This window comes from Porites lutea, chromosome 9 (genome assembly GCF_958299795.1).
Source record: "Porites lutea chromosome 9, jaPorLute2.1, whole genome shotgun sequence".
Lineage (NCBI taxonomy): Eukaryota > Metazoa > Cnidaria > Anthozoa > Scleractinia > Poritidae > Porites > Porites lutea.
Window position 1 is genome coordinate 28,047,012 of NC_133209.1, and position 16,797 is coordinate 28,063,808.

The window sequence follows — 16,797 nt, forward strand, 5'->3', positions numbered from 1 at the left end:
TGACAAACTGTGATCACTTGAGAAGAGTTTGTACATAAGAAGGTTTTTTTGGAATCACAGCAGCAATCTTCATTAAATTGGTTCCTTTTTGTAACACTCCAGACACTTGCATTGTTGTGGTACCATAAGAGCTTTATAATAATAATTGAAAGGGTGTAGCTCTCATAGCCAGTGGTACTTTTAATTATCATTCCATCATAATGTTTATTTGTTTACTCCAGGATATTGCTCTGTTGGTATTAACTTCAAACAGCATCATTCCAAAACAACAGAGGCTGCCCAGAAGACATATCCTGATGCAACAGCTGCTCCAAGGGAACCTAGACCAAAGACTGTACGTGATGAGGGAGATAGTTCAACTTCTGTTATTAAGAGTCGTGTTTCTGTGGTTACCCAACCCTCTCAGAAAAGAAGAAGGCACAACAGTACAACAGAGGGAAGTGACTCAGAAGAACGTACTACTCCATCTAAACGAAGAAGACCCGATAGTCATGTGCGGAGAAGACACAGACGGTCCCCAGAGCAACATAGTCCTGTGGACAGTACAAAGAAGTCTAGCAGAGACAGGTCAAGATCCAGTGAGAGGCGTCAGCGATCTAAGCGTGATCACTCGAGAGAAAAGAAAGTCTCCTCAAGGATTGTTGTTAGTAATCAAACAACAAAAGGACCATCATTGAAGATAACTATATTACAAGGTCAGTGCAAAATGATATTACAAAGCATGTACTTGGATGGTATTGAAAAAAAAAGTGAGGATTGTACTGTTCAGCAATGGTAAAACATTGATTGAATTCTTTCTCTTTGTCACTGCTTTTTGTTTTGTAGTTCCACACATCAAAATTTATTTTTGGTGTGAACCAGAAACTTAGGCAGCTTTTTAAGCATTCCTGCCTTCTTACACTTTTAATTCTCTTTTATTCCTTCCAAGTGATATGTGTACGAAAAGAGGAGTATTATTAAAATTGATATTAAAAGCCACAACATGTTTTTTTAGGTGCGGTGTATTTTTAAAAGTAATCATGATGTTGCATTTTGGCTTAGATCCCAGTCCTGAGAAGGGAAAGGTTGAACAAGAGAAGTCAGACCTTCCTAAAACACCTGAAGAAAGGCAACTGTCACAACAAGTAATGATGAGTAGCTTCCTTTCATGAATTAGCAGCCCGCAAAGAAAGTAGCGTCCGATAGCCCGGGGCTAGTGGATTTTGCGATTTGGCTAGTGACTTCTGTTTTTAACTTGCCCGACGGGCAAGTGATGTTTTTTAAGGAATTCGAATAACAGAAGAACTGTGAAATCAATTCTGCTCGTCAAAAAGCTTTTGGGGCTAGTTGAAATGACGTCTGGGCTAGTAAATGCTACCTTCAGCTTGCCATCGTAAAAATGATTTTCTTTGTACCCTGATTAGATAATTCGCTACAGTTTACAGTGTTGATAATGCTATCATTCCAAACTGCCCAAAATCCTAAATCTGGTTTGTGTTGATACCAAATGAGCAAAACTATCAGTGTGCAAAGCAAGTCTGTTTTAAAGCTTGCCATTCGGGCTGGCATTTACCAGCCCAAGAGTCATTTAAACTAGCCCTACAATATTTTTGATGAGCAGGATTGATTACAGTTCTTCTGTAATTTGAATTCCCCTGGCCCAAAAAAACTTCACTTTCCCCTCGGGCAACTTAAGAACAGAATTCACTAGCCCAGTAGCAAAATCTACTAGCCCTGGGCTATCGGACATGCCTTTCTGTGCATGCTGACAAATACAGTCTAAAAGTGCTGCCAAACTGGTTTTATTTAAATAATTGGTATTTTATCTACAGACTCAAAATTAGAACTGCTTACCTTTTTTCACAATATTAACTCTAGGAGAGACAACAATTAAGGTTGCACTCTGCTGTTATGTTTGCATGGCTCAGGATCGCTTGTGAGGAGACAGTTTTCTCAGAGCCCACAATGCTGTGCTAGAATAAAGGCACCTTAACGATCATCAACCATATATTTTATGTGGTTTAGATGCTGAATAGGGAGCGACATGTTTTTGACAAGTGGATTGTACTTTAGATAACACTCTTGTAGTGTGTGGTATTAGAGCGGTTTTCACTTGACTGTCGAAAGGGATTGGTTTTGGTTTTGGTTTTGGTTTTACTACGCCCTTTGGTTGGCTAGTGTATTTACTTTGGTTTTGGTTTTACGACAGTCAAGTGAAAACCGCTCTATACTGGTGTTCGGAAGGGCTCTATGTAGTTCATGTCACCACCTACAGTCAACTCTCGCCTTGCGGATGCCTCGATAAAGTGGACAGCATCTAAATCCCAAACAAAAATAAACTACAGACGTTTGACTGAAGTAAACTCTCGCTGTTACAGACTCTCGCAAATGAGGACACTACCTCAATGTTCCTACAGTGTCCGCAATCAAGGGAGTTGACTGTATTAAGCAATTTCTGCAGTGATTATGTTATGAGTGACTCATAATTCTGAGAGTTTTAGGCCTACTTGATCTAATCGTACACTCTATTTGATTTTTTTCTATTTTTTTTGAAATACAAAGAAAAACCCTCTTGCTGACATAGAGTATAGTGACCTTGAAGACATCAGCCCAGGGAGACTCAGTTCAGAAGATGAACGTCCAGCTACACCAGACACTCCAGAAACAGCAATTCCTGCTGTAGACTTCACTCATCCAAGCCTAGGCTTCTGGGCGGCACCATTAGGAAACAATGAGATGGCCAAGCCAGCTGTCCCTGCTTTGGGTGTTCCTATAATTGCTGAGGATCCACAAGCGACTGGAGCTGATGACTTGCCACCTATAACTAATTTGTCTTACCTTGATGACCAACTGCACTCTGGAATTCAGCTAGATCAAGTGTCGTATGGCATTGAGGAAAGGAGTATTAGGGAGGATGCAACACAAGCACCTTGGCCGAGTAAGTAACTTGGCCTCTTTGCTCAAAAGGTGGATAACGCTATCCAATGGATGAGTCTTGGTCTGCTAGATAACTGAAATTGGTTTCCCTAACACACTGTACTTTTCCACTGGATACTGATGTTGGCTACATTCACCGAACAAAAATGTTCAACCGGATGAAGATTTGTGCTTTTAGGCGTTCCGTTTACACGGATCCACCCTAACTGTACCAAAAGTTATACGCCTATCTATTCTAAGTTCCCTGTGAACAGGACGAAAATATTTAATGGTCCTGTTTGAACAAAGTGCCAGGTCAAATTTTTCAGCCAGTCAAAAATTTGTTTGGTACCATGGGGACATAGCCTTCTCTACTTTCCCTGTTGGTACCAATGTGGCGGCTTTCTATGGAGCCCTACATACTGATGTGAAACATTCCGACAATAACTGAAGTTGGAGATGTGGCAAACTCCTGAACTTGATAGTGACTTCTTTTTTAATCTTGTCAAGTATCACACTGCCTTGACTTCATTTATTGAACGGTTTTAGATTTTGATTTGTAATTGCACGACCATCCCAATTATTGTTTGTGTTGGCTGCCTTGTCTTTATTCTGACAGTTATCATTGATATTACCTTAGCCTTAGTCGAGGAAGGTTTCTTCTGTCAAACTACAACCTCTGAAGAACGTGACTTACTAGAGAAGGGTGTGGAAGAAAAAGCTTATCTAACCGATGATCACTATTACTCAGTGTCTTCACATGACAGTGGAGAGAAGTCCAGGTACGTGTATGCACTATGCACAAGTCGTCAGTAAGGACGATGATATTTTAAGTTTACAAGATTTGCATTGACTAGATCACACAAATTTAGGCTGATTCAGCACTAAGGGCCAAGTGTTCATAGCATTGATGGAAATATAAAAGTAACAACTTAAAACTTTCAAAGATCCCAAAAGCAAAATGGAAGAGTGGATGGGCAAGATTAATGTGGATTGCTTTTGGATAAATTTTCAAAAAAAGCAGCAGCCTGATTTTTCAAAGTTACCTCAATTTTTATCAAAAGTGCCATTTATAATGCCGGGAGTCATCTTTGACCAAGAGTCTGTGGTGTTACAATTCAAATGAAACCTCTTCAGCAATACTTTCGGATGGTCCTATTTTTTCAGAATTTTACTAAATGAAATTTGGAAATTTTGTTGAAGTTTGACTTTGCCACTTTTGGGAGTTGAAGGTTTATGTGTCTCATGGAGTTAAGTGATTTGCCCCAGTTAAAAACCAACATTTCTAAATTCCAATTTCCCCAGAAATCAGGAGAACCACTACGTAAATGTGCTTCCTATCTCTACCTCTAAATTGTCATTTATTTATGTTTGTGTTGTTTACGACAGATATGATCACGAGTTTGCTCAGTCTGAGGTGTTTGACTATGGACATGGCCATAGTGAAAAGCAGAGTACCTTACAAGGAAGCAGTGGTCATACAGACTCAAGAAGCACACACAAGGTGATCCATATTACCCAAAACTTAAACGTGCTGTTTTATTTTCTATGGGCTGTACTCTAGCAGCGCCTGGTGGCCTGTGGCGCCTAACTTTTGCTCATGGGCTACTAGAAAATCTTACTTTTTTCACACAAATCATATGCTGGGCGCCTTGGATTTCACAAGTTCAGAGCACTTGGCTTCCTTCCGTTTTTCTTGGAGCACAGCCTTGAAAACGTAATAAACATTGTCTAATACGTGAATCAACCATTAGAGGGTGTAGGATGACAGTGTTTCAACAAATGTGATGAGTATAATGTATTGTAGCTTCAAGACTTTTATAAACATCCAACAAAAACGTGTTAAAGACATAAAGCTATTTCTTGAAAATTGTATGGGGTTTAAGTCTGTGTGAGACAGGCACCTCAGGTAAGTCTCTGCTAAGTACTAGTGGGATTTTGCTTTAACGGCAAAGCTAATTTATAGCAAAAACAGCACTTTATTGAGTGTCAATGTATTTAGCATTAAAGTATTAACTGGAGACAGTATTTCAGTGTTTGTACAGAGTCTTGAATTCTTGAAAAAGTCTTGAAATTTGCCTAGAAATTTCCCAGACCTGGAGAAACTGTGGAAAATAGAGGTTAAGTCTTGAAAAAAAGGGAAGAAGTGTTGAGTTTTCTTGAAAGCTACAAGTGCTGCACAAGTGATATTTTTTTCGTGTTGGTCAAATCTCATTAAATCTTGCCTGCATGGAAAAAGTCTTATTCCTGCGTTTTTAACATCTCTATTGACCACCTACATGTATTTTATAACCTTGAGTCTGGAGAAAGAAATTATAGTTTTGGAAAAATTCTGGAAAAAGTCTTGTATTTTAGATAAAAAATCTGTACGAACCATAGTATTTTTATGTCTCCTAGTGGAGGTGGGACAGCCATTTTACGTGGTCATCAGAGCCAGAGTAGCTTCATTTCTTCATTTAGTTGAGTATTGGTCCAGCCCTGGAAATGAAACTTGTGACCTCTTGCTCAGCAGTTAAGCACACCGTAATTTTTAGGGAGTTATTATAACTCCAAAAATGGAGTAAACATTTTGATACAGGATAACCCCTTTTTGGGGGTTATTTAAACTCCTAATTTAACTCCGAATTTGGGGTGATTTTTATTCCTGGAAAAGAGTTCTTTTTACTCCCAGTCTGGAGTTAAAATAACTCCGAAATTGGGTTACTTTTACTCCTTACATGGGTTGTTTTTACTCTTTTTGGAGTTAATTTAACTCTGAAAGTGGAGTAAAAATTTTAGGTGCAGGATAACTCCTTTTTTGGGGTTATTTTAACTCCTCAATATGTGGGGTCACTTTTACTCCTGAAAAAGAGTTCTTTAAACTCCTTTTTGGAGTTAAAATAGCTCCACTGTTTACCCCCTCTACAGGAGTTATTATAACTCTTGAAAATTACCGCGCACTCTACCAACTCAGCTAATCCGGCTTTTTCAAACCTCCAGGAAAATAAAAAAAACTGTTTTCTATCAAGAGAGTGTCCCAACCTCATTTTAACACCATAATTATTTCTTTCACTTTGCAGGATTACAAACATCACTCTTCAACTCGAATGTCACGATATTATCCTTGGCAGAGTCATGTGGAAGAGAAGCGCAATCAGATGACAACAGTTGGTGGAGAAGGCAGGTATTTTTTGACTTGGCTACTTGTTGAAGGCCGTGTTTTTTTTCTACAAAGCACAGCACCGTCACCAATTTAAATTACTGATAGCATCGCATAAAAGCACCGTCACAGTTTAATTCAAAGATTCTAGTAACCTTGTATTTAGCAAAGAGAGACTCAAAATGAAAGTCAGCAACCTATGACTGGTCGTGACTATTAAGATGCTTAGGTGCTGATGGCTACACAAAGAGGTTAAGAAAGAGATTAATTAACAGCCTATTTCCTACCAGAATTGTAATCACTGTTTTTTCCCTCCTACTTCAATTTAAGGTTCAAAGTCAACCGCGCAAAACGTCACTGGAAAAAGTACTGGCTCTGAGATGTCTACAGCTCTGACTGATGAGAATCCTGGTAAAAAATTTAAGCTGGAAAAAGGAATACTCAGCACTAAACATGATAACACTAGTACCGCTAAGGTACCAAGTCTCAATGATTTGCCGCAGTCTGACAAGCCAAGAAAGTGGGACATTATGGTATTTGCTTGGATGGATAAATCCCAGTTCTCCAATTGGCTGCGTAGAAAGCAGCATGGAGCCAAACTGTCTTTGGGTGCTAAGGGTGTGAAGAACCCAGTACAGTACACAGCAGAAACTTACAGGCGCTCATCTGAACGTTTGTTGCGCCGAGTTCGGAGGCAGCTTAGACCGTCAAGTCGCAGCCGTAGTAAATCACCACACAAGGAGGATAGGCAGTTATCAGACTGCCCTGATTTTGACTTTGATGATTTGGACCTTGAATCAAATTTGCTTAAAGAAGATGCTCATTGTTCTGTTTCTAAGGAATCAACTCCGTATACCACAAAGGATGCTGCTGAGAATTGCAATGTACATAGTAATGCTCTCTCTTCACCCAGCACCGTAAATAATGAAGTTGTACATAGAAGTTTGTCTGTTAATGATGATAAGGCTGGTAAGGAAGCACATCATATTGATCTGCTTTGTGATAATGAAGGTCCAGTTTTATCAGGAAGGGGTGGAAAAAAGGAGCCACAGACCAGCAAGGAGCTTGATGAAGGAAGTAAAGGAATAACAAACACCAAAGCTGAGCAGCGTTCAAGTGAACAATTAAATGAATGTAGGCCGATTGATTTGGAAAGAACTCTAGCTACTGATGTCACAGCCAGTAAAGCTGATCACACTGATGTGATTTGTGAGAGTGAAGTTTTGCCTACATCAGAGTGGAGTAGAAATGACGAGGCAGACACCCGCAGGAACTTTGATGAAGCAGCTCAGGAGGCAGCCAACACAAAATCAGAGCAGGCTTCAAATGATCCAGCAAGTGAATGTGAGGCAATGGACGTGGAAAGAAACCTGACAAGTGATGTAGCAGTTGGTGCTGGTAAAGAATCTGATGATGTTGATTTGATTTGTGATAATGAAGTCTTGGCAATATTGGAAAGGTGTGGTAAAGATGAGACACTCAGTCCTAAAGACCTTGAGGCAGCCGTCACAAAACATGAAAAGTCCTCTAATGATCAATCAGCTGGTTGTGAGGAGAAGGATGCCAAGAAGACTCGGACAAGTGATCCAGCAGTTGGTAAAGATGATCACATTGATCCAGTGTGTAATAATAAGGTTTCAGCTGCCATGGAAGTAGGTGCGGAAGTTGAGATACTCGCCAGCAGGACCCTTGATGAAGCAAGTAGCGATGCAACAGACACTCACGTAGAGCAGCTTGAAAATGATCCGTTAGCTGTAGAAAAAACGCTGACAGGTGATGCGACAGTTGGGAGCATCTGTAAGCAGGACTCAGTAACTCAATGTTATAACACGTTGCTTGTTCCTGTCATGGATGAAAGCCAACCCCGTGCCAGTTTGAATTTTCAAGAGGAAAGAGACGCAAGCTCAAGAAGGATTAATGAGCAAAAAATATTTATTAGTGAGCAAGGTGAAGGGTGCTCAGAAACCTACAGCAAGGTACTAAAATCAAAGAAGTTGCAGGATGATTTTGGTGAGAAGCCACACGGCCAAAATGTGAAGCAAACCGAACTAGAGGCCACCATTGCTGCAAGGGGTGAAGAGGGGTCACCAATGTTAGGTGATCAGGGAACAGTTACTAAAGAAGTGAAGGAAACTGCACAGACAGGCTACAAAGGAGGGGTTGACACAGGGGAAGGAAGTTTGAGTACTCCTGATGACAAAGAGTCATCTTTGACAGAAGTACTGGATGACGAAGAAGCAGCACAAGAGTCATTTTCCTGTCGTCCTCCTCTTCCTTCATCTTCTCCTCCGCTTCCTCCTCCTCTTCCTCCTCAGCCTGCACCATCGGTGTGTTCAATGAGTGATAAAGGTGTGGAAACAGCACCAGTTTGCAAAACCAATATGCAGCCACACATAACAGTTGAAGAGACAAATAACATTCAAAGTACTCGATCGGAGGATACAGATGCACTGGAGACCACTCCTGCCAACACTAGCCAACCACCTTTTGTGGTAACCTCGGTTTTTAGTTCAGAAAAGTTCAGCCAGTACCTTTCTCCTGTTGATGGAGCTTCGTCAAAAGATCCAGTAGCGAAAGACTCGTGGCTTCAATCCACTGCGCTGAATACTACTACTGCTTCTTCACCTGCATTGTTTACACCTCAGTATCCTTTAACAGCAACTCCACCACCTCTTCCTCCCAGTTTCATGTGGCCTAGAATGGATCAACCTGGATCCCTTCCCATGGCAGGGGTTGTACCAACCCATGCTTCTCTGCAGCAGCCAAATTATAGGTTTCCCTCCTGGGCTGATCAGGCAGCACCAGTGCCATTCCCAGTTGGATGTGTACAACGACCATCAGCGGGTTCCGGTGATATTTGCCCTCCTGGCACTGAGGATGAGCAAAATGTCAACAAGGCATCAGGCCCTGCAGGGATTGTTGCAGACGATGACAAGTCACATGGAAACTTCATGGACCACTCACTCGTCAGTGAACTAATGCAGTTTTACTCCGAAATCAGTGAAGTTGAAGGAAAAGACAGCAACAATAACAATAACCAAGTGACTGAAAAAACTGTCGAAAGCATAAAGCACCCAGTTCCAACAGATATGAGAAGTGATAAAGATGACGGAGCTACAAGCGAAATGGAGATTGAGTCTGACCTTGAAGGCAGTGTCGTTGATGTTTTTGAAAACACCGTTGTTCAAGAAACCGAAGTCAGTGATAATGCATTCCCTGAGACTGCAGAATGCTTTGATGAATCAGTTGAATTTGGGCAGAAAAGAAAAGAAGTGGTGTCTACTTCAAGCAAGTATAGTACAGTAACAGAGGGCATCTCAAAGTCAGTGGCGCATGTGGAAAACACAGCTGTTTGCTCCACTGTGGCTTCCATGATGGACTCAGCAGTTACTGAGAATCCCCTTGGCTTGAACACAGTGAATTCAGAGCCTGTGAATACTACCGCTGTCTCCAGCTTGGTACTTTCCACAGTGGACTCTGAGCTGTTGAATGAAGAAAAAACACTGAAGATTCCTGCCATGGGTGCACAAACAGTGCATGTGCAAGATGTTCATGTTTCCAGCCCTCTGGATTCCCCCATCGACACCCCACCATTGCAAAGTCCTGCCGTCATCACCGATGACGTCTCTGGAGACATCCAGGTGTCGACTCCTATTGATCCAGTATTTTTTGCAAATGTCGAAAAAACAATCTTTAGCTCGATCTGCGACTTGACAAACTTGTTGGGTCAGTCACCAGTGTTTGATCGCATTGCGGAAGAAGCCATAGCCTCAACAGTATCGTCTTTGGAGGATGTTCTTCTGCAAGCACAAAGCAGTTATCAGGGGTCAAATAGCTGCCCATCTGACAGTGGTGTGTCTATTGGTGAGGATGTATCTATGCCCTCGGCATTATATCGTGGTATATCAGTGCCAGCAAGTCCCCTTAAGGGGTCATCAGACTTGAGAAGTGAAAAAAGTGGAGCAAGTAGTGGACCAGAAGGGAGTGACACAAGTCACTGCACCAGTAAAGGTTTGTTCTTTAGTTGTCAGTTTAAGTCAGTCAGCCTTATTTAAGAGCGAAAAAAAATCATAAATCGCAAAAAAGTCCCATTCTCCTTTCGTTTCATTTGAATAGTTTCGTCACATTCACAGACCTAAAGTTAGAACCTTGTACAGCACAATAAACAGTACCACAGTTACTGCTACTGTAGCTTTCACTTGAATAGTCACACTTCAGGATTTGATTTACAGACTCTAAAGTTTGAATCACCGTGTGCAACATAATAAACCTTACCACGGGAAAGTTCTGCCCAGTAGCTTTCATTTAAAAGATTACACTGCAGGATTTGATCCAGTCTCAAATGTTAGAACTATTCACCTGTCTTCCTAATTGCCTTTGAAAGTGAAAGGAACCCGAAAATGGGAATTCTCTCATAAATGTACGAAAATATCAAAGCATTACAGGGCTGTGCTCTAGCAGAGCCCGGTGGCCCCTGGCGCCTAACTTTTGCTCTTGGGCGACTAGAAAATCTCAGATTTTTCATACAAATCATATGCTGAGCACCCTAGATTTTTATAGTTTCAGATCACTGGGCTCCCTTCAATTTCCTTAGAGCACAGCCTTGCATTATTTCTCATGTTAATGTCTAGAGGTTGTACTGGCCTACCAGTGTCATTTCACAAATTTAAAGAATCTTGAGTTAGACAACAATAATCAAGTTAGACTGATGTTCGGTAACTTTTACTTGAAAGGGTTCACTTTGGGGACTGGCATGCACATATTCAGAAGTTTAACCTTCCTCTTTTAATAAACCATTTTGCATGACAGTGTTTACATTTTGGTGGTCACTTGTAGAGAAGTTCCTATACAGACTATAAAGTTTTGGAATCATTTAATAGGGCTTGGCTTTTTTTATTGATGGCTTAGGCATCAAAGTTCCGTGTGATATTTTTTGACAAGATTGTTTTATTGCTAATGACATATTTAATCAAAACCATTGGTTTTATGTCATTCTGCAGATAACTGAGTTATAATCATCGCGGTACCACAAGTTGTGGCCTTTTTATGTGTGAGTACTAACCAGTCTGAGTAACTGACTTGACTATCAGCGTGCATTTGTGTAATGCTATTGTCTTGCTTTTAGTGGCACTCTTACTCTTATCTAGCAGTTTAATGAAGACAAGAATGTCATCTAATTTATTCAAACCTCAACTCTTTTAACAACTTTTACTCTTAACGATTTTCAATCTTGATAATGATGTTAGAAACATCGAAACTCCGGATAACGTTACTTTTAATTTTTTCTTGTGAAATGCTTTAACAAGTAACTGACAATTCGATTTGTAATGCCGCAAGAGCTTGCAACTATTTTTAGCGCCTGTTCGTATACTCTAACCACTCTTATGGCCAAACAGACGTGGAAGGGAGCTGCTCATCTTCTGCGCAGCTTTTCTTTGTGTCGACGTCACGCAACGCTTCTCCCCACCAGTGAACGAGTTTTCAACTACTAGGTGATAAAAAAAATAGCGAACTCTTAAGAAAACCATTTTTTAAGGTTGAACGAGAATCGTTGTACCGGGTAGAACGGTGATGCCATTATCATATCTGGGAAATCATGGTCACCTTTTGTATAACTACGTGGCAAACATGTACGTCTACCTGTACCCGTAGAGAGAAACGGTTTATCTTAAGGTCACTACTGTTTCTGCCTACGGGTACGGGTAGGCGACTATGTTTGCCACGTAGTTATACAAAAGGCAAACATGATTTCCCAGATGTGATAATTGCCGTTGTACCCGGTATCCTGCCCGTTTGTCCAGGCTGAGGGGCACTCTACCGGTATTTTATGGCTACGCGTCCTGAGTATCCTACCCCTATACAATAAGGTCTCTAGTACCTCCCTAGGGTACGCTCTTACCAAAATGATCAAGGACGTGTCTATAGCATGCAAAAAACAAGATAGCTTGTAGTTCTGGTCCAAATCTTACCATCCTGGATACCATTAATGATGGTCTGTTTATTTTGCTATTTTTTCCTCTAGTACCTGACAAAGAAGCTGTACAGAAGAAGTTACCAAAAACCCGGAAGAAGTTTCAGTTCTACGTTTATTCTCCTGAACATGACAAAGAATGTGAAGCAGTCAAGGTAATTTCTGTACTCATCTTCCTTACCTTGTAACTTCAAATAGTATGGACAGATCTTTTATTGTGAAACAAGTTACTGATTTCTTGCCTTTATATACGTCCTCGCTGTCCTTAATTTCCTAATTTTGTCATTTTTTTTTTTTTTATCTCAGTTCACTACTTATTTTTGAGCTTTGAGATTGAACCCAAATATTCTCGCTCAAAACGGCTTCAAGAGGACTGTAATGTTGACTTAACTCTTTTGTATCGTTTTTGTCAAGAACTACATGTTGAAAGCAGGGGGTGTGTTTGTGGACGTCAAGGATTCATCTTGTTTGCAAGAGACTGCTCGGGAGTTAAGAGTGCTGATTAGGAAAAAACATCAACCATCCGTTCACAGGTAACATGACAAGACAAATCTATTGATTAACACTTCCACTTCCAGAGTAAGATGATGAAGTCTTGTAAGGTGGTTCTAACTTGTGGGTCTTTGGATGAAATCCTGTGATGTGACCATTCAAATGAAAACCTCTTCAGTAGTACTTTCACATGCTCCTGTTTATTTAGTATGTAGTTCTAACGTTCGAGTCTTTGGATGAAATCCTATGGTGCTACCATTCAAATGAAACCACTTTAACAGTACTTCCACATGGTGCTATTTGTTTTTCAGCATTTAGCTAAATTTAATTTTTTTAAAATTTTGACTTTGGCTACTTTTGAAAGTGAAATTAAGGGTTATGTACCCTCTCTTGTTTAGCATATAATACAACTAAAACCCTGTTTACAGGAGCAAGTAGGGTAAAAAATCTTGTCAAGGTTTTGTCATTTACACGACCAAAGAATTATCCTGGGTACCAGAGGTTTTTACTCGAGTGCTTGTGGCGAATTACTTCAGGGCTTCCGCCAGAGACCAACGCATGGCCGAACCAACGAGCGGCACTGAAGCTGCGAGAGGAAAAATATCAAAGAAAACTTGCTCTCGAAGATACACCCTAACGTACTCCTTTTTTCAGGTTGGCAAATTTGTATCAGTTGAAGATGGCGTCGTCTGTCAAGTTTGCATTGTTTAACACTCTAACTGGTACGTGTCTTTTCCATTTTCGCCCGTCTTTATTTGATGCTTTTTCTTCTCTGACGTGTGATGCTGTTAATCTTTTATGAATCAGAATATTTCTTGTTAAACCAAGTTATTTTTTTTTTCCTATGCAGATGTTGTGGAGGGAAGTCGTTCGTATGAGAACATCTTTGTTTCTGGCGGCGCCTTGCTTGCTGACGATACGATTCTTAAAACCATCGACATCGGTAAAAATACTTTTGAAATGTTCGTTAATCATTTTTGAAATGTTTGTTAATCAAACTGCAGAAAATAACGATAAGTTAAACTATGCAATAATATGGTCCCCTGTTACGAAATCTGCCTTCGTTCTTAGCCACAAGAGTCTCTCATTCATATCTACACGTTTGTCGTGTTAAATTTCTAGACTAGAAAAAAAATTAACGTTCCAGCCGTCTTCAGCTTCTAGGAGATCTGACCAAGACGCTTTCTAAAGACCAGATTGCCGACTACGTCTCTGTAATTGAAAAATGAAAATATTATATCGAAGGGCAAATATTCATGAAGAAAGAAATGGCTATTTGAAGCGAAAGAAACCAAGACACTGTCCACACGAATCCGGATATTTTTGAAGCCGCAGTTGCATATATTTTTAGAGAGCTTTAGATTTGAGGACGAGAACGAGTACGAGAAGGAGATTTTCTTAATCTTGAGTATTGCTCGCGCGTAAGCCAGCATCATTTTGGCAGGAAAACATGATAGCCGTCGTCATTCTAGTTCGAGTATTAGCTAGAATGTCGCAGTGGTGGAAACGAGTTATCTAAATGTTACAAGTTTTATCATTTTGTGATCGGGAGAGGGCTTGACCTCCTTTAATAAAGATAACAGTGTTAACTTTTCTGGTGATTCTAAAGTATGATGAAGCTTTCCGGGGTACCTATTTTTTTGAGAGTACGCGAAAAATCTTTAAGTCAAATTTCACACTCGTAGTCGTTCTCGCCCTCGAATCTTAAGAGTCTCTTTTTTCACGAATCCGCCTTCTGTCCACACGAAACCAGTGAATCCAGAGCCGCATTTTTTTTTTCACCGCTTGAATCCGGGTATTTTACAATTATACCTCGAGCCCGAATGGCTCTGAGTCAATAGCCCATGAGGCCGAAGGCCGAATGGGCTATTGACTCAGAGGCCATGAGGGCGAGAGGAATAATTGTTTAGTAAAATCCAACTAGTTGGTCAAAAATATCGAGACAAAACAACTTTAGCTAGTTAAAGCTAGACTTTAATCCTTTTTGCCGCCAAAAAGTCGGCGCTTTTTGCTACTAGTGGGCTATAACATATAGCCTAGTAGTAGCTCAACCAATCAGAACGCGGCATTGATAATAGACCACCAGTTGGATTTACTAATAAAAGATATGCGGTTTCAAAAAACGGCCGGATTCGTGTTTACGGGGCCTCTGTAAATCTCTTAGAGAGTTGATGTCAAAGTTGTTATTCTCTGCAGATTACCTGGCAGGTCTGTTACGCTATCTTAAGGAACAGAGCTTTGCGCATCAGAAGTTTGTTTGGGTCTTGAATATCAGTAGAAACGGTTACAAGAGGCTGTCCATGAGTAGGTAAGCAAGTGTGTAGAGTTAAGGACAAACTAACGTTAACGCGACGTTAAAATAAAACAACAACAACAAGAACAAAAGGAATTGCACCTCTGTCGATAAAATTTTGCTTGGATTTTCACACCGTGATATTCTGTATGGACTAAAATCACATTTTCAAGTCTTACTTCTTTTTTTGGATTTGAGACTGGTGAAGGTCCGAAGTGTTTTCTTACATTTTTAATAACATTATTTTGTCATTCGTTTTTGTCGTTGCGTTTCAAACAGGCCGCTGTCGAAAAGAGACTCAAAGGCGTTGGTAAGTACGGTATTTGTTTTCTTCACTTTTTTTCTCCTGAAAAAGACTTCTCCTCTGTACTCTTCCAACCCTTCATTTTGTCTTCACTAAGAACGAGTGGACAGCATCGCCGCCCGAGAGTTTGCTCGCGTGATAAATTCAAGTTATTTTCCCAACTTCGTCCCGAAATTAACTTATTCATTCTCTCTACTCATGCGCATAAGACGCAAACCGTGTTAAAAAGGTTAATTGCTTTTGAAAGGAGAAGCTATAGCAATGCCATCAGATCTTAACAGGCTGAGCATATGTAAATTTGTTTGCCCTTAGAATCTTCTTCGTCGATACAAGGATGAGGGCTTCATCACAGTCCTTCCCAAGGTAAGATGGCTGACGTTTTGATTGCTGTTTTTTTGCGGATTGCTTTTTTTTTTTGCGAAGTGCTGTTTTGTGGACGAGAATCTATCAATTAACAGAAGAAACTGCTCACCACATGTAGCGACGAGATACAAATCTCTAAATTCTCTAGTAATTGTTTTAAAAAAAAAAGCACGTTTGAAAATTAGACCTTTAGCACTAGGTTTTTCACGGGGAACTGCAAACCGCAAATTACAGTTTTCAGTTGCGCGTTTGTAGTTTTACGTTGCCGAGATTTCAAAGTTTAGCAAGGCCTTCATTGTTTAGTGCCGCCATGTTGTTTTTCGTCAAGTCAAAGTGCATTACTTTTATCGCCTAAAAAACAGGGATAATTCGAGGTCAAAAATCTAACAAGCACATCGCAGATGGATAAAGAAAGTTTAAACGTGAGGCTGTACACTTTTTCGTGGCAAAAAACCTTGCCGTAAGTCACTTACCCACTGGACGTCCTTCCTGCCGTTCAAACGTGAACTGCAAACTGCAAACGCGACCGCAAGACGATGGTCACGTGACATTCTCGGGTTTGCGGTTTTCCATGAAAAACCTGATGCTAAAGGTGTCTATTATCAATAATCATAGTTAAGTGGGAGATTTTTCGCTAGCATGCGCATTTGAGTCAACGCCACGTAGATTTGCCCTGGTGGTTTACTTTGTGTAGTTTTGCCGCTTTTTGCCTGCTATCTCTCCCCTCCCAGCCGCTTCCTGGTCCCTTTACGGTTCTGTGTTCAGTAGAGTTCCCCTTCTTTATCCTATCTAGAGATCAGTGTCACAGATTCCGGTGGGAGGTAGGGTGGTTGACCCTCAGGACGGTTGTCATGGTTGTCCTCCTTACTTGCATTTTGCGCACATTCACTTGCTTATCGCCAACAGTTCTCACAATTAGCACCCACTCCCCTGATAAATATTGCCTATCGGCAAGTTAAACGCAGCCCTTTATGGGCTATCGCACCTTCGTGGGTAACTTTTCATGAAACAAAGTTTAATTTTATGCAGGGCTATGTGACTGAAGGTATTCCTGCAACTCAACGATATCTACAGACTTCACTCAAGCTACAGATTGAACTCATCTCTGTCTACAGACACATCATCCTACTGTCAGGTATGCCGGCGAGCGCTCATTCGCCCAACTGTGGTCATCGTTTGTTTCGATACAAGTCGTTTTGATACAAGTTTATCCTGTCCAGGTGTAAATAGTTTTACGTGCTTGGCTTAAACAACGAAGAATATTAACCCCAAATGTTTTCTTGTTCACGCGCAAACTATACTTGAAGTGATCAAAATTTTTGTATGATGTTAGTGCTTGA

The 16,797-nt window shown here is 40.6% G+C and overlaps 1 protein-coding gene across 1 annotated transcript in view; it reads left to right on the forward strand.

Moving 5' to 3' along the window:
• LOC140949133 (uncharacterized) overlaps window positions 1–16,797 on the forward strand; it is a 39,422-nt gene that overhangs the window by 19,137 nt on the left and 3,488 nt on the right. The window contains exons 16-30 of the mRNA XM_073398367.1: window positions 222–774; window positions 995–1,124; window positions 2,542–2,917; window positions 3,536–3,677; window positions 4,285–4,399; window positions 5,955–6,054; window positions 6,365–10,045; window positions 12,057–12,160; window positions 12,420–12,538; window positions 13,152–13,219; window positions 13,348–13,440; window positions 14,694–14,805; window positions 15,070–15,100; window positions 15,407–15,457; window positions 16,487–16,592. Of these exons, the coding sequence (XP_073254468.1) occupies window positions 222–774; window positions 995–1,124; window positions 2,542–2,917; window positions 3,536–3,677; window positions 4,285–4,399; window positions 5,955–6,054; window positions 6,365–10,045; window positions 12,057–12,160; window positions 12,420–12,538; window positions 13,152–13,219; window positions 13,348–13,440; window positions 14,694–14,805; window positions 15,070–15,100; window positions 15,407–15,457; window positions 16,487–16,592 (5,781 nt within the window). The remainder of the gene's footprint in view (window positions 1–221; window positions 775–994; window positions 1,125–2,541; window positions 2,918–3,535; window positions 3,678–4,284; window positions 4,400–5,954; window positions 6,055–6,364; window positions 10,046–12,056; window positions 12,161–12,419; window positions 12,539–13,151; window positions 13,220–13,347; window positions 13,441–14,693; window positions 14,806–15,069; window positions 15,101–15,406; window positions 15,458–16,486; window positions 16,593–16,797) is intronic.